Raw genomic sequence first — 19,199 nt, 5'->3', positions numbered from 1 at the left:
AGCCAATTTTTTCTGAATCAGCTTCAAATGCTAACTCTTCCTCACTTGACAGTTTGATTTTTAAACACACTTTTAGATTGTCGGTTACTATGGGCTGAATTCCTCCTTAAGCTTGATTTTGGTGGAATCAAACTACGTAGTATGATTATTAGTAGACGAAGAAATGCTAAAATTAGCATTCTATAAAGAAGATTCTAAAAAAAAAAAAAAAATGCTTAGTATGGTTATACTTTTTAGACTTAGAGATGCTCTAAAAAGTGTTTTAAGAGAATTCATTCATTCATTCATTTATTAAATACTAAATACGCTATACACCATATAATACACCAAGTAAAAACAAGATCCCTTGAAGTAAACTTGTTGGGGGATCCATTACACTTAACACACTATATCAAAGATGGACTCAATATTTTATGCAGATACTGGGTTTTGGCAAAGGACAGCTGAATTATATTGTAATAATGAATTCCACAGAACTGTCGAAAAAAATCTATAAAGGTGTTCCAGATGTTCCTTTCTTAACGTTTTTTTTTATTATTTTTCTGATTTTCCTGTATATCTTCGTACATTCTTTGTATATTTCCATGCTTTTATCTCTTGATAAAACTTTCCAGATTTGAAGCCATTTAAGTGTTTCATAACAATGAATAAACGATATCTCTATTGTTTAAATAGATTTTTAAGGCCGCACTTGCTATATATGACGTATAACAAACAAGAAAATTAAAATTAAACAGCCAAAAATAACGAGGGTAATCTCAGCCAGTGGATAGAGAAGAAGCAAAAATGACAAAAGCAGATATTTCAGCTAAGACCAGAAAAAAAAATCAAAAACTTTTTACTATATTCTTGTTTAATTCAAAAGGTTAGTTTTCTTTTTTTTAGCACTTTTTTTAGTACTTTTTCAGTGGCTGCAGGAAGGGAAGAGGATGCGCTGACCAAATTCTCAATTTCAAATTAATAATTATCAAATACTATGAATCGTCAAACTCTTTAATTTTGAGTTTTACAGAATTGAAACCGGTGTTTCATTAAGCTGTTGATTTAACCGGTGTTTAATGATAAAAAATCATTAGAGAACGTTTCATCCATACATATAATACGAAACGAGTATGTTAAAGAGACTAGCACTGCGTGCACAACGTAAAACTACCGCCGTAAAAGTTTCGTTAGTGGTTGGTTCGGTGGGGATTTAGGAGTCTCACAGGGTTATATTTCATCCCTATTTATTTAGAATATCTGCATAAGTCTTGTTAAAAAGAACCCATCAAAAAAACACATAGAAGATAGCATCTTCTAGGAGACTAAAGTTTATTGGATTAAGATTACTCAGATAATTTGAGCATCTAGTTGCGCAAGGTTATCAGTTGGTTGGAGGTGGAATTAGGGGTTATACAGGTTTATAAATTATCTCTGTTTATTCGAGTTATGTTGATTAATCTTACTCTATGGAACATGGAGAGAGAGAGAGAGAGAGAGAGAGAGAGAAAGCGAGAGAGAGAGAGCATAGCATTAAATGGGAATCTAATTGTTACTATAATCGGATTACGCAGATACTCTGAGCGTCTCCTAAATGTGTTTGCGATTCACCTATTGTGCACAAGAGTGTGTGAGAAAGAATGTATCGAGGGGAGGGAGCGTAGATGAGCCGCTGATTATTTTCCTTTCCTACACTATCACCAGTTACCACTCTTATAACTGTCCAGACTATTTGACTAAGATCCTCTCTCAATCATATAGGGATATAGGGATATGTATCTTGGGTACTGACGAAGCAGCTAGAAAAACAAATAAAAAAAAGCAAAGAAAAAAATTACTTTACAGGTACTTTTTTGTACAGATCCTTTAACTTGAACATATTTTCTAGATGGGCATGCTGCTTTTTCTGCCATTGAGAGGGTCCAATAAGTCGGATTTTTTAGACATATGCAATACATCAGCACACCCGCTAGTTTTACTATAGTTAATTCTACAAATCCTACTGAAAAAAGGTGTGGTTGTTTAAGAATATTTATATTTTCCATTAATGAATGGAGGGGTTCCATTTTCAATACTAACATGGAAACAAGGGACCAGTTATCTTTGCAAAAGTAAATCTTTGTCGATTGGGAGGGGAAGAAGCCATACGGAATGATTTAAATAAAAGTGAAACTTCATGAGAGGGTGTTCAGAGTGAAGCTTTGAATAATTTGGGATGATGGAGGACTACACACAGCGGTCTGAACCTGAATAAACTTGGTATTACATTGAGTTGTTAGTAGTATTTATAGTAGTTACCTTTGCACAGAAGTCGGCAGCTCATAGAAATGAACAAAATTATCACAAAAAGAAATCTTGAAAGAAGTCTTGATTGACATGATTGACCTTGCCAGGGTCAACCTCAACTGGACAGATAATCATTGGCTTACGAATGTTCAAAGGCTGTCCAGTAATATTTACTGTCCAATCATGGTCATTTGTTTAAAAAATGTTGCTGGCAAGGTAAATGGTGTCAATCAAGACGAGGCTCTAGATTCATCTTATTATAGTTTTTGCTCTCTCAATAGTTACACTTACTTTTTTATAACATTTTCTTGAAGCTTAATTGGAAGTCATTGAATAGTATTTACATCCTTTTTCGTTCAAAAGTAAAAGAAGAGAACAAAAGAAGCAAATCTCAAATTATTCAAATTCCTTCAAAAGTCAAAAAGTAAGTTGCCGAAGGAAAATTTTGACAGAAAGGAAATTTTGATAAATTTTGTTCAAATGAAAAGGTGATTTTAGTTGTTTGTCTCTAGTCTCATATTTTTTTTATGATTTTTCTGATGGTCTTTTCAGGTCATTTTGGTATCTCTAATCTAGTTCATCTATTGTCTGAATAAAAGATTCATCATATAGTAGATGACTGTCATCTAAAAATACATTTATTAAAAACTATTTTATATCTATATCTATGAAAATATTGTTAACATTATAGTGTTTGATAAAAATCTTTCAATAGCAACAGTTTTAAGATGATTCTTCAAATCCTAACTCCCCCTAAGTTATGGGGATCCTTACTATCCCCTTCATTAAGAATGACTCGTTTTTATCTCATTTTTTTATTTACATCATTTTTTTACTCATGTTTACTGTCTTCAATCAACTCAGTTTCAATACTAGTTTACTAGTTTTACTAGAAGTAAAACTTTGTGACAAGATAATAAAATCTTTTTCGAGTTTGGTGCATGTTGATCTGCCTGTGGGCTCCAATATTAAATCGACTTGTCTTTTGTTAATAGATCATTTTACTAGAAAAGTCCGAAAAGCTTACGGTACGATTATATCTTCAAAAGCTTCATACAGTCGACAGAATTGGGCCCAGCTACTTTTGGCGATGGTTACACCCCCTATGTTCTCCTATCTGATAAGGATAAGTGTACAGTGTGTTATTGTTACTACTGGTTTTGTGAAATTTTTTTGCGCTTGCCTCTTTAGAAGCGTAAGGCAGCTATTAGAAACCAATATAACTTACCGAACCCGTATATGGTTGTTCAGAAAAGACTAGAGAAGTTTGATATGAGTTTAACAGAAAATGAACTGTCTGATGCTTTGCAATATTAGCGTCTATTTGTTGTTCTGCTTCTATATATTTGTACAATTTTTGGTGCTCTTTTGTATTTTGTTGATACATTTCCTTTTATTTATCTGATAGTGCCATTATGTCTTTTTAGTAGGAAATAAAGTTCATTCACTCATTCAAAATTATTGAATGTTATCAATTATTTACCTCTTTTTTACTCATTTATCTAAATATTATTACCTCATTTTTATTTACATGAGTACAGAGTTAGATCAAGAAATGCAGTCTAATATGCAATTAGGTAAACAGCCACCACAGAAATAAAACAAAATGATGGAATCAACAGAGCAATCAATTTAGTTTAACACTTATGTGGTAGAGTTGATTGGCTTACCACCTGGATTGATAAAAAAAAGTTCATGTCAGCTACCGCAGGACCAGGTGCATGGATATTATCCATAAGTACCTCCAAATAATCTAACAAGAGGAATAATAAGGAGAATCAATTCGGTATAGATAGTCAGACCTAAACATCAGGTTTCACTTCTGTTTCAATACTTCAACCATCTTAGGAGACTTTTGCTGGTGGATTGGAAGAAAAGTTTCATTGAGCATGCAAAAATGCAAGCAGCCTCAGTGATGTCAATTAGGGGGAGGGAAAGGAGGGACGGAAGGCACGTGCGTACTGGACTTTTTGCCCCCCCCCCCCACAGCTTTTGAAAAATGGCTTTTTGGGTAGTATTTTATATAGAAAATAGCTTTTTTGTATTTTTATTGAAAAAACTGAAAAACGAAATGTTGACCCCCGTAGATTCTGACAAAATACTCTTTGCCCTCCCACCCCTTTTCACCTCCTAGATTTTTGTGAATTGACACCACAGCACTAGCTGTAGTCTGCTATAAAAACTAGCAAAAGAGACTGTTGGACGACGGGCATAAGAATAAAAAAAATTGAAGCTTTCACTCGTTTGCGAGAACCACACAGAAATCATTTTGTCCCCTTTTTCCAAAAACAAATTATACATTTCCTTATTCCCCCAAAAACAAATTATTTGGAAGCTTCAAATCGATCCCCCAGCCGTGAGACAAAACATTACGAAAGCTACGTGCTAGTTTCGTCACCTGTTAATGAAACTATTTCATAAAACTGCTAGGAATAAGGTTGGAACCATACTCAAATTCATTTTCTTTTAAAATTATTGATTTATTTTTGAATTATTAATTTATTTATTTATTATTAAATTTTTTTTAATTCAGGCGTAAAAAGAAATAAAGAACGCTCTCTTAGGACCAACCGAGTACCAAAAGTCTCTAATTTCAACCGTTACCCACTGAATAGCGTCACTTAATTATTTGTAAATTAGGAGCTCGCGGGATTATGAGCGCTCACCAAATGTAAATTAAGACTTGTCTTTTGCTTTATGCCTTTTGAAAACTATTTTCAGTTAGTTTTAAAGCCACTGGGATTTATATTCAGTTAAAATTATATTCAGTTATATATGTGATACATTCAGTTATACTTACAGAAGATGATCTTGATAGAAACTAGGCTCTGACTGCGAAATGTCCAGTAGTAAACTAGCTGCTTTGCCAGTTTCACCAAGCATGAGAAAGTCCCTAGCTATTCGTCGAGTTTGCTCAGAATTACTTCGTCTACTCTCATACAACTGTAATTTCTCCATCATATGACTCTGTAACATGAAAGAAAAAATCATGTAAATAGATTCAGTGCAAACACAGAGAGTATTAAGTATGCATACATAGCGTATGTCCGCCCCATTCTGGAATATGCGTGTCCTGTTTGGGTGCCCTCAGCACTGGGAACAGTGTATCTTTGTCAGGAGCTTGAATCGGTTCAGAAGCGAGCGGTATCGATCATCTTGGGCCGCCGTGACATCCCCTATGAAAAGGCTCTGGAAGTGCTAGGTCTGCCGTCACTCCAAAACCGGTACGAAACTCTGATAATGAGTTTCGGAAAGTACTTGCTTTCTAAATCTCAGCACTGTGACATTATACCTGATCAACCTCTACCATCAAGAACGAGAAAGCAAGATAAGTTAGTTCCCGTTAAAGCAAGAACAAACAGATATGGCAATTCTTTCGTCCCGGTTTTCGTCAAAATGTATAATAAGTGTTAATATTTATAGTTTTATTTATATTTACAAGTGTAGCTTGATTTTGTATATGTTGTAAAGAAACACAAATCAGCAACAGCTGTCAAGTTTTTACTATTAAACCTGTCTACTACTACTACTACTACTAACTAGCCAAATTATTTTTGACAGAAGGGAAGGCTGTGTATAGTTTAACCCCAAGCGCGTATCCAGTATTTTCGTTTAGGGAGGGGGTATTTTTTCGGGGTGATGAAGTACATAAAAAAACTTTATAGACCACTCCAAATATATGCTTATATGTATCTTTATTACATTTCTGAGTTGAACAAAAAGTTCATGAGGGGGTTCAAAGTCTGACACACCCACTGAATAGGCCCTTGTTTCAATAGTGCTACTTCCTGAGTTCACTTAAACTTAATCTGCTAACCCTTTTGCTGTGTTTATCATTTTCCAGTCTCTTATCTGATATCAGCAGTATCTTATCATCATTGTGCAGTATCGTTCTGTATTATGGAGTATTTGTTCTGTGCATATGTGGAGTATCATTAAGGTATTTATCATTACAATTAAGTTACATATTTAATGATGTTTTCTTGATTTTATTCTTGGCATCCGTTAAATTTTTATTTAGTATTGTTGGTTTCTCTCGTGCCTTCTCTGTGGAATTATGTGGCAAGTTGAGACCCCCTAAAACAATCACCTCCCCTCCTAAGTCACTCATACTTTTTATATATATATATATATATATATATATATATATATATATATATATATATATATATATATATATATATATATATATATATATATATATATATATATATATATATATATATATATATATATATATATATATATATATATATATATATATATATATATATATATATATATATATATATATATATATATATATATATATATATATATATATATATATATATATATATATATATATATATATATATATATATATATATATATATATATATATATATATCATTATATATATATATATATATATATATATATATATATATATATATATATATATATATATATATATATATTTATTTATGTTTATCTGAAAGGCCGAATTTAAACCATCAAATACATGTGCGTATGCAAGATCATACGCACATATATTATTTACAGTCTTGCTATTCATGATACAACATAATTTGATTTATTTCAACATTAGAGACACATGGGACCATATTTTACAAAAAGGAAAACAAACGAAAAGATGAAAAAAAATCCACAAGAAAGATGAACTACGATTATACTTTTGTCTTTTAAAATGAATCTCCCTTATCTAGCTGATCCTCCACACTCCAAAGAAAATCTCTCTGTGGTGAATGACTAACACGAACATGCTTCCTCATACGATTCTCAAATCATCAGAAAGTCTAAATAGTATCATCATACTAAGTAATTTACTACCTATAAAGCTAGGCTAATTACCACGGAAATCGATTAGAGGTTTCCAAAAATCACTAGGTACTTCCCATTTTTCAAAACAAAACTCCAACTCCAAAAAAAATCGTGGTCAATGACTAACAAGAACATGCTTCCTCATATTCCCAACGTTCAGTGGGCAATTACTTTTTTTTATTTTTCTGTCACATATTCTTTTCCATTTAACCCAATCCAAAAAAATGACCCTTCAAATTTTTCCTTGCAACTGCAGAAGTTGTCCTAAACCATTCCTTAATACATTGGACCAAAATAGGAACTACCCGGTGACCCAAACCATGACCATGTTCAGGCAATATCAAACTGAAGTCCAACTGAACTATTATTAACATATGAACTACCCTGTGACCTAAACAAAGACCATATGCAGTCGTTATCAAATTGAAATCCAATTAAACTACTATTATCAAACTGAAATATGATTATCAAACTGAACTAAATTATCATATGAACTACCCTATGACCCAAACCATAACCACGTGCAGTCATTGTCAAACTGAAATCCAACTGAACTAACATTATCAAATTGAACTAACCTTATCATATGAACTACCCTGTGACACAAAAAATGACCATGTGCAGTCAGTATCAAATTGAAATTCAATACCTTGACAAGCGTTGGTCAGTTAAGTAGTGAATTGCACATATTCATATTCCGAATAAGAGGCTTTAATAAAATAAGGCTTAAAAAAACGAGGTCATTTGTCTCTCCAGAAATAAAGAACGATATGAATAGATTACAAAATGCACCATAGACAAAACCAATGAAATTAAAGCAGGCATTTTAATACAGAATTATAGGAAAGTAGCCTCTTTTCCCTCTTTACCCATACCTTTGATAGCTGCTGATCAGTTAAGTAGTCGAAATTAACATCTATCTGTGGTTGTCCTTTAATACAATGAAACGCCAGTGTCCAAAGATCCACCTCTTCAATTGAGGCAAATAGTTAATTAATGTAAAGTTATGATTAATATATCTAATTAATATAATTTAATTAATTAATAATTAATTAACTAATTTAATATAATATAATTAAAGTAGAGTTATAGGAAAGTAGCCTCTTTTCCCTCTTTACCCATACCCTTGACAGCTGCTGATCAGTTAAGTAGTCGAAATTAACATCTATTTGTGGTTGTCCTTTAATATAATGAAACGCCAGTGTCTAAAGATCCACCTCTTCAACTGAGCCAAATAGTTAATTAATATAGAGTTATGATTAATATATTTAATTAATATAATTTAATTAATTAATAATTAATTAATTTAATATAATATAATATAGAGCTATAGGAAAGTAGCCTCTTTTCCCTCTTTATCAATACCTTTGATAGCTGCTGATCAGTTAAGTAGTCGAAATTAACATCTATTTGTGGTTGTCCTTTAATATAATGAAACGCCAGTGTCCAAAGATCCACCTCTTCAACTGAGCCAAATAGTTTCGATACCAGGTAAGCTTTTTCCGCCAAGGTTGTTGACTCTGATAATAATTTTTTCTTAGTACTATCTTGAATCCCGTCCCAAAACCTGTTCAGAACTGAAAAATAAAATAGTTTTTTAGATATGTAACACATAAGCAATATTAAGCAAAATAAATATCTTCTGAACTATCTAACAGGAGCTTAAGAATATATACTTTGAAATGAAATCAATTCCTAGGTTTAAAACATAGCAGCTGAGATAAGATTAATTTGAAGTGAAAAGGAACAGATAGATAGATAGATAGATAAGTGTATTTCAAAAACCCGTGGGCCATATGCACAAAAATATAAATAAATTACAAACAAGCAAGGAAATTAACAACAGTACGAACACGCACAAAAAAACAGAATTCAACGCAAAAAGTACCTAATCTAACTACAAAAGAAAGTAATCATATAAAACTTTTTCTTCTTATTAAAGATTTATCTATATATACTCCCACTCGAAATATTGTGGTTGGGTTACTATTTTGTAGAATACCCAGAAGCATCAAATTAATCCCATGCAAATAAATTTCCCGTAAATCGAAGAGCACTGGGCATTTCCGGAGAAAATTATCCAAGTCTTCATCATCATCTTTACAAAGGGGACAAACATACCGCCTATCAGGACCAATTATCATTTTATTTTTGTCGAACGCTTTTTGCCTGTTCTGGATTGGAAGACAATTTGCCCTAAGCTGAATCCAACGACGTAGAATCATAGCCGGTAAGTTAAATTTGAAATAAACTTCCTCCCCAAAACTAGGTTTTGCCTGATTATAATGTTGTAGGGTTGTAGAATCAAAAACCAGCCCTTGCCAATGCTGAATTTCCTGACTCTCTAATATAAATCATACCTGGCTTTCTAAATTTGTTGGTACATCACGAGAGCAAAGACCATTATTCCATAAATAAGGCATTCCTACTTTTTCTAGTAATGATTTAATTTGGGATGGCCACGAGGTTTTTAAACCACATTTCAACATCTCTTCATATGCTGCTCTTACTAGTCTATCTTCATTACTCTTAGTTAACTTCAACCAGAATCTGAGCATTAAAATATATCTACGTAGCTTTAAAGAAAACAGGCCCATATCACCTTTCAGAATCTGTGAATGACTTGTCTGATGTAGACCAAATGATTTTGATGTAGAATATGATTTTTTTTTATAGTTATGGAAAGATTTTCCTTTGATCAAAGAACAGAAATGTGCTTTTTAAAAGGGGTAAATACAGAATTTTCAACTATAGGGTGGTTATAGGAGTCATATCTCAGATATCTATCACTATGAGTTGGCTTTCTATACACACTCAAGTCCAACCTAGTTTCTCGTTTTGTAATGAGGACATCTAAGAAGGGTAAATTGCGGTTATTTTCAAGTTCAATGGTGAACTTAATATCTGGGTCCTGCTCGTTAAAAATATTGAGAAAGGATCTTAATTTGTCTTGTGCCCCATTCCAAATTATTAAGCAATCGTCAACATATCTCATGTAGAGTTGGAGAAAACGAGAAACTAGGTTGGACTTGAGTGTGTATAGAAAGTCAATTCATAGTGATAGATATCTGGAATACGACTCCTATAACCACCCTATAGTTAAAAATTCTGTAGTCTATTCATTGGTTGATAGAGCATTTCTGGTGTGCTCCTCTGATTTTGAGCTGAAGGCTGAACTTGATTATATAAGAGATGTTCTGATAGGTAACGGATACCCCCAAAAAGTCATTGACAAGGTTATTTTCAGGAGAAAGATGAGTGGAATTACCAAGAATTTCGCTCCTAAGATTGAAGATGATAAACCCTTTTTGTCATTACCTTATATCAAGGGCATTACTGACATTTTAAGCTCCAAACTCACTAAACTTGGCTTTAAGGTGTTTTTCCCTCTGGAAGGACTATTTCCTCCTTCTTGAACAAAGGCAAGGATAAGATTACTCCAGATCCACCAGGGGTATATAAGATTCCTTGCAGTTGTGGTGATACCTATATAGGTCGTACCATGAGACCTCTACATCAACGATTAAAAGAACATGCTGATTCCATTGATGCCTGCCTTAAAAAGACAAAGCTAAAGGAGGAAGATAATTTCTCTGCATTGGCCCATCATATCTTTGAAAACCCTTCCCACTCCATTAAGTTTAACCAAGCCCAACTTATTGCTATTGTCCCACAACTCTTAAAGCAGAAAATCAGAGAAGCTTTGGAAATTGCTAAAAATAAACCAGCCATCAATAAAGACAATGGTGAGTTTCATATTAGCGAAATTTGGGAACCAATCACCCATAAATTGAAAACTCACAAAAAACTCCACCCCTTTCCAAAAGGCCCAACCTCTTTAAGATCCACTAGGACAGCAGCCATCAACGCCTCTACCAAAATTCGGGCCATGGCACAACAATAACTCCAGGTTCGGCTCATCATTAGTGTTGTTCAGTGTTTTTAGTTTTATTTATTTAGTGATTTTACTTTCTGGTAAGAAATTTGAATTAACCTGATGATGACAGGTACAGGTCCTGTTGAAATTATCGTTAGAAGAAAAATCAATCACCTGACATCCATAGCTTAGGTAAGCTTATTACCTTCTATCATCATTGTCAAATTTCATTAAGATCCGGTCACCCATTCTTTAGTTAAAATATCTCAATCTTTCTAGTTTTCCATGTTAACAACCCCCAGATCCCCTAAAGAGAACAGATCCGTTCCAATTATGTCAATCACATATCTATAACTTGTGCTTATTCTTCCCATCAAGTTTCATCCCGATCTCTCCACGCTAAGCGGTTTCCAAGATTTCTAGTTTCCAAGATTTCCGGATTCCTCCTCCAGCTCCCCCCAATGTCACCAGATCTGGTCGCGATTTAAAATGAGAGTTCTAAAGCACAAGATCCTTCTAAAGATCAAATTTTATTATGATCTGATCGCCCGTTCGTAAGCTACTAATGCCTCATTTTTTCTAATTTTCAGAGCTAACCCTCTCTCCAACTCCCCCAAAGAGAGCGGAGCCATTCCGGTTATGTCAATGACGTATCTAGGACTTGTCATTATTTTCCCCACCAAGTTTCATCTCGTCCCTCTACTCTAAGCGTTTTCCGAGATTTTAGTTCCCCCCCCCAACCCCCACAATGTCATCAGATCTGGTCGAGATTTAAAATAAGAGCTCTGAGACACGATATCCTTCTAAAGATAAAATTTCATTAAGATCCGATCACCCGTTCGCAAGTTAAAAATACCTCATTTTTCTAATTTTTCCGATTTAACCGTCCCCCCACTCTCCCCCCCCACCCCCAGAAGGTAGAATCGGGGAAACAACAACTTCTAGTTTAACCTCGTCTAGTTCCTGATATACCTGCCAAATTTCATCGTCCTAGCTTACCTGGAAGTACCTAAAGTAGCAAAACCGGGACAGACAGACCGATAGAATTTGCGATCGCTATATGTCACTTGGTAGATACCAAGTGCCATAAAAAGCATGAAAAAAGTCTTTAAAAGACATACAGCATTATACAAACAGTATCTAGTACTGTTCGTATAGCAGTACTAGAACTTTTATTTTTATTTGAACAATACTATCTTACCAAAGCCCTACCCAGGTGCAAAATCGAAAGTTAAGTAGCCTTGACAAATTCCAAAAGATCAAAGCAAAGTCCACAACTCTTGATTTTTTGATCGGCTGAAATTTGAAGGTATAAGTTTCGTCAAGATCACACCTTTTTTCTGGGGGTACTGCTGCTGAGGTGCTGCTCCTGCTATTGAGATGCATCTGCTATACGAAAGCTTGGGGATAACACATTACTGCTTACAAATAATGATATTTTCAATTCTCAAGTAGCTTAACTTAATAGAAATTAGTCACAATTTTAGTCACGTTTACGAGTTTTTATTTTTTTTTTAAAGAGACTCTTTGAGCAAATACGTCGAAACACAACATAACGTCAGAACACAACATACGTCATAACAAAACGGTTGTCACAAAAATTTAAGTATGAATCTTTTTATACTGAAAAATGGCCAAGGAACAGCCAATTTCTTCCAATTTCTGTCATATCACAATATGACATGTAACGATTGCTCTTTTTGTCTAAAAGTGACGTGTCTAAAATTCTAACAAGATTAGTGTCATCTAAAAGTGACGCTCTTTTTGTCTAAAAAATGGTTGCTCTTTTTGTCTAAAAGTGACGTTTTTTTAGATATATACTTTTTAAGCTTGGAAAGGCAGGATTAAATCAAGATAGAAATGGAGTATGATATTTAATTAGCTGCATTTTTTATTTTATTTTTTATTGTATTATTCTTTATACTATTTAGTTTATTTTATAATAGAGCACCTAAACCTATAAATTCTTTTCAGTTTAATCATTTTAATCTTTATATTATTCGTTGTTTTTTTTCTCTTTTTTTTTACTTTTTTTATTCTTGTAAAAAAGCTAAGGAATGGATAATGGATAAGCTTTGAGGAATAATTCTCTTTGAATTAAGCTAGCAATATGATTTATTCGTACTTACTGGAGATATGACTCGGTTCTAGGGATGAAACGACACTTAAATCCTCCCCTAGATACTTTCTGAAAATAAGCCAACGCTTTAAGAATTCTCTTAACAACCACGGTATTGCCCCAACACTTCTTAACTGACCTGAAATAAAAAATTATACTAAACAATAATTCTAGCTATGTTTGACGGTCATTGTGAAATGAAACGAAAGAAAAAAAACGCACTGCCGCTTAAACATATTGAGGAATTTAAGCACAATTACCCACTAAATTTCCTTTCGCTTTTATGCTGGGATAATTTGCAAAAATATTTTAAAAAAAGGAATGTTCTCTAAAAAAAACGTCCCACGAAGTTTCCTCGTGGGACGTGGACAATGGAGCCCCTTATGTACGTTTGGATTGGTTGGCTATCATGTATGTTATTGGCAGATGACATAGCTCTAGTGGCGGATAGTAGAGATAATCTTCAGAAGCAATTAGATGTAATAAAAGATTATATAGAAAAGAAGGATTTATTATTAAATTTTAAGAGATCAGCAGTATTAGCATTTAGAAGCAAGGGGGTGATTTTAATTTTGGAGAAACGATGTTAGAGGCTCAAGAGGAATTTTTTTTTTATTTGCGTGTTAAGTTTAGCAGTCTGGGCACGTAAAAGATTTTAATTTAGGGGGATATGTTAATAAATATACTTTTGAGAAGTAATTTAGGTCAGCTAGCTGACATGAGGATCCAGAAAACAGTATTCCAGACAAAAGTAGTTTGCAGTCTGCATTAGGGGTCTGAGGTTTGGGGTTTCACTAAACCAACTAAGTTAGAAGTAGCTGAACTATGATATTTTGAAGGAATTTTGGTTTTAAGGATTCATTTAGTTCAGTGATATTGAAAAGAGATTTGGACTTTTCACTTTAAGGAGAGTTAGATTAAATAAAATGGGGAAATTTTGGGAGAAAATAATTAGGCTACCTAGAGTTCGGCTTCTCAAATCAGTTTATTAGGAGAGTTTGAAGGTCGGTAGGGTGATTCGTGACCGAATCAGGTCAAGAAAACACTGGACCTTTGCAGACTTTTGAAGGTGTGGAAGGAAGGAAAAGGTCCAATTGATAAAAGCGTGTCAGTATTGAAGGAAGTTCTTCAAACCCTAAATGACCAAGAAATCCAAGAGTGGCAAGCTCATAAGGACCAATCTGTCTTCGAGGTTTTACTCCCAAGCAAGAGTGTTGATGGGGGGAGGTAGATTTTAAACTTAGGTTGAATAGATAGGATTTGAAATTTTCAAGTAAACTACTGTCAAACAGCGTGTGTTCCCCGGGGAGACCCTCCAACAAGGTTGACTCTAGTTCGGCATTGTGTAGTGACATGCATGAGAGGTGCAGCATAAGTGGGAGACAGTAACAACGGCAATGAAAGGGGTAAAATTAACCTTGACTTGATGCCCACTTAATTGGAAAATCTGTCTTGGCTTTTCTACAATTGGCCATGACTTGACTTTTCCCACAACTATTCCCTTTTCAATTCAAAATCAACAGAATTTAATTTATAGTTTTATATATTGCGATTATTTATTTCAATATTCCGCAATAAATTATTTGTCATTGCAACATCAAAATGTAATACAGAGGCTAATCAAGTATAAAAATAAGATCTAACACGAACAAGAGTAAGGCTTAGCCCTTCACTCTCTCTCTCTCTCCCTCCATCTCATTCTCTATCTCTATCGCCTTTGGTTTAGCTGCCCGTATTGGTGTTACCGTAATTGATGGTCTAGGTTATCGATTTTCACACCTTATCATGTTTGATAGTTCAGGTGTTTGTTCCAAAGAATCACAATTTATAATAACTGCAACTACAAATTTTTGTTTTTGGGGCCTTTCAACCTACAAGATATTACATAAATAACTGATGCGTTGGAAATTCAATATTCCTATTTATTCTGTGCATAACATCATATAAGAAAATGCTTATATGATGTCATTATGCTGTACTAACGTAATAAATGACCTCCAAATTACAGTATTTCCAAATTATATTTTATTTTAATTTTGTACTTTGTATTGTTTAAAACTATCATAATTTCATAATTTAAAACTATCATAATCGACACAAAGTTATAATAACATAAAAATCTCACCAGGATAGTTGATCAATAAAGAAGGATTGGTTTTCAATGACGGATCTGTCACCCTTATCACTCCGTCAGAGCAAGCCATTGCCAGGGCGTTGGATGACAGCCAGTCAAAATCGCGCACTCGTACTGAATACTTCATCGGCCATTGACATTGTCCATACAATAAATCCTTTTGAGGTAGGTTTAAATTAGACTATTTTAAAGACGTAGAAGAAAATACAGTAACCTTTGGCAAAAGAAAAATGCAATTTATGACATAAGCACTCTTAGGCGAGTGATTAACACACAAGAATTGAAATCCTTTGTCCGTGAGGACAGTGGTTGGGGTGCTGGTGACAGCAGTCATTTGGTTTGAAACTGGGGTCAGTGGCGTGAGTCTTAAAGCTCAGGCAGAGTCGATCCAGCTCAAAATGGGTACCTGAAAATTCTGGGGTAGGCACATAGGAAGGTTGTGCGAAAGCACAGAATGACTGACACAACCCCCCATTGTACTTCCTAGTTGAAGGACCATGAAACAAGGGTAAGCGCCATCGGTATCAACTATTAATTCAGTATGTTTTTCTTTAACTTTACCTTTACCTACACTCAATCTTCCACCCAAAGTGGGCAAGTAGGCAGCTAACCTCCTAGTTTAAAAAAGTACCTATTTAATATTTTAATTAGAAAAAATTGACCTCCCCCGGCCTTAGATATTGAAAAACACCATTTTCTATATCTTGATTTTAAAATATTAAATTAAAAGTCCTTGTCTGCTCCGATATTTTTCTGAATTGGCACTCCTTTAATTACTCAGTTATTCCACTGGTTCTTAAAGGTATTCCATTGGTTCTTAATGGTACGGATATCCAGAGCATTTTTATGGACGGGCGATACAAGGCTTTTCCACGATTCCATCAGGTTCTTATAAGCTAAACTACGTTATAAACTCGGTGAGCTATCTTTACTCTACTTTCCAAATTAAATAGAATTTGAGAATATGGTAAACTAAACTAATTAAATGAAGTAATAATATTGACATTTATAAAAGAAATAAAGTTAATTTGGACAGACATTAACTTTGTAAATCAGACTAATTTAGTCTTAAATTCACTTCTAGAAGTTATACCAAAACTTGTCTAATCGTTTATAGTTGTTCAGAACGTCAAAACCATTACGCTAATAACAATAGCCCACTATATTTTTTTTTGCAAACAAGTTTACAGGTAATCTGGTGTGTTTTTTCATCGTGGATTCAGATACATAGTTAGAATTTTTCCATTAGGCAGGGTTTTTCTGCAATAGAGCATTAAAAGACATAGGCATAGGCATAGGCATTTTTTGTTTTCACCCCAAACGTATAAATTAAACAAAGAATTTACCATTAACGGCCACTCTTAAGACAGAAGAGTCCTGACTGTGGCCGCAATTCTAACCACCATGATTTGCTAAATCATTTCCTCAAATGATTTTGAAGAAAGAAATCCTTGGGGGGGGGGGGGGTAAAAAACAAAATAATTAATATTAAATACTAAATAAATAGATACTCTTTCCTCTTATCACACTTCTCTCCTTTTTAAAAAATGGAATTTAACCATTCTCTTGAATGATGCCAGACTTACTGCCGCTCTGACCAATTCTGGAAGGTCATTCCAGACGCTGACACCTATGTTCCTGAGAACAAATCCTGCTCTCGTTGTATTTCTTCTCTCGTGAGTCAAATCCTCCGAATTTCGGGTAAAATAAGGGTGATAAAACGAGTTAGTTTTAAAAAAATCATAAAGGTACTCAGGGCTTACCTTATTTAAACTTTGAAAAACAAAAATCGCTAGCTGGTAATCGCGTAGCTCGCCTATGTTCAAAATATCGTTCTTTCTAAAACACTCCGCAGTATTCTGACAGTTTTATAGCACCTATAGCACTATAATGGTTAGAGCCAATTCGTATTATTATTTAGTTTCTTTTTATTAGTATTAATTACCATCTTCTATCATCTCTATTCAGAATTATAGTTCAATTGTTTGTTGATTTCTTTAAGATTACTTTACTCAACGATTACACGTTATCGCTTGCTTAAATGGTCACAGAAATTTCTATTTGCCTTTGGAGTTCCACCCAGTCAACAGTAATCTCCACTGTTTTGTCCATTTTTTTTACTCCTCTGAGACTTTGGATAAACATCTGTTTTGTATCTGTTTTTGTATTTAATTTGATGCTCATTGGTTGGCCTTTAGATGTGTACTCCTGCTTCTCATCCACCTCTTCTTTTTTACGTCGTCTCCCAAACTCCTGGGTCTTACTTATAAACCCTTTTTCTCTCTCTATCGCTCTGTCCCTGAGGTTTTTTGTTCTGATTTGCTTCACACCCCACATGCTAGCTTCTTGGGTACCAACCCTTTGACTCTTAATTACATTTCCATTACTAACAATTCACTGCAGAGTCATGCCATCAGAGGCCGACACAAATTCCCATAATACTATTCCGCATCGACTTCATCAATTTCTTTCCTTCATAATCTACTTCCATGCCAATTATCATAAATTTAAACGGCCTATAGAAAGATTAAGGCTGTTGTCGAGTTCGTTAAAAATGTCCAGGGGCATAACCTCTGGTTGAAACTGTGCCACTGGGCTTAGGCCTTCATTAGGTGGGAATCCAGGAGCTCGAGGAATTCCAGATGGTATATGAACACGGGCTTTTTGCTTTTTAGTAGCAGAAGTAGCAGTAGCATATCAATTTTCCATGCAGTAAAACACCACATGGAAGAAACATGGTTTGGATAAAGTGATTTTCTAAATTTCTTGGAACCTACTAAAAAGAGTGCTAATAGGATCAGTTGTCTCAAATTTTGCTGCTACTCTGAAGTAATTTAACTTTTTCATCAATCATTCTCTTTGATACCTAGCCTTACCTTTTCAAGCTCTTCAACAAACGCCTGAGATTGCTAAAGTACTTCGAACCCTGGCCTTAAATATAAAATATAAGACTGAAGGTTAAACACTTTGCGTACAGTCTTCTAGAAAAAAGTATAACATAAATCAAGATTAAATATAAGAATATTCCAAACGAAAAACGGAATATCTAGATGATTAGACATCTACTTTTTTCAATTCATTTTGGTCGAGACAATTTAAGCTATCTCGAACCAATAAGTGATCAAAATATATCATTCAAAACAGACTTTCAAAATAACGCACTAAAGACGTTAAAAAAACACTTTTGTATCCCTGGACCCATCTTAAGTCTATCCATATCTGAAAACCATGGTGTTCTATTATTTTTACGTTGCTTGTTCCAAAATTAAGAAGTTTTTTGGGTAGTATTACATTGATGTTAGTGTTGCCACGTCTAACCGTGGAAATAAATAAGTAGAACTACTTTGCTAAGTTTGACTACGCTTTCCGTCCGTAAAAATCCAAAAATTAACAATCTGCTGATTACCAAAGACAATTACACAGAGGAAAATTACCAAAGACAATTACACAGAGGAAAATTACCAAAGACAATTACACAGAGGAAAATTACCAAAGACAATTACACAGAGGAAAGCTACACCTTCTTAAACTACTTTGTGCAATAATATTTTAGTTTTTTTGATAATTTTTTTTACCCACGTGTTTTTTTTATTATTTGGCACTATTTTTTTTATTTTTTGGCGTTATTTTAGTACCAAAAACTACCTAACTGCATTACTTCACCCCGACGACGCACAAGTGATGGGTGCATGAGGTGGCCCTAAGTTGTAATGTCTGGTAAAACAGCTGGTCAAATTGAACATCAATACCTCATAAATGTTTCTAACACCTTACATTTGAGCATAATGAAGGGATACAACAGACTTTAAGAAACGGTGTTTGCGGGATAAACTGGAAAATGTTAATCCTAACCCGAGTTTTCATGTGGTTTTCAAACAGTTCGTGGTAACGAACTGTAGTAAGGAGCGACCCGGCTCAATAGTAACCAAAACTCTAAAAAATGGAATTTTGATACCAATAGCTACATCAAAAGAATCGCA

General features: G+C 34.1%; 1 protein-coding gene across 1 annotated transcript in view; it reads right to left on the bottom strand.

Moving 5' to 3' along the window:
• Window positions 1-19,199, bottom strand: part of LOC136024816 (WD repeat-containing protein 11-like) — a gene marked incomplete in the record, with an annotated part of 191,926 nt that overhangs the window by 23,840 nt on the left and 148,887 nt on the right. Inside the window, 4 exon segments of the mRNA XM_065700296.1 lie at window positions 5,066-5,232; window positions 8,455-8,666; window positions 13,096-13,224; window positions 15,211-15,376. Coding sequence (XP_065556368.1) covers window positions 5,066-5,232; window positions 8,455-8,666; window positions 13,096-13,224; window positions 15,211-15,376 — 674 coding nt within the window.

Source organism: Artemia franciscana, chromosome 3, assembly GCF_032884065.1.
Source record: "Artemia franciscana chromosome 3, ASM3288406v1, whole genome shotgun sequence".
In the NCBI taxonomy this organism is placed as follows: Eukaryota; Metazoa; Arthropoda; class Branchiopoda; order Anostraca; family Artemiidae; genus Artemia; species Artemia franciscana.
The sequence above is the reverse complement of the archived record's forward strand: the minus strand, read 5'-3'. Positions and strand labels throughout refer to the sequence as shown.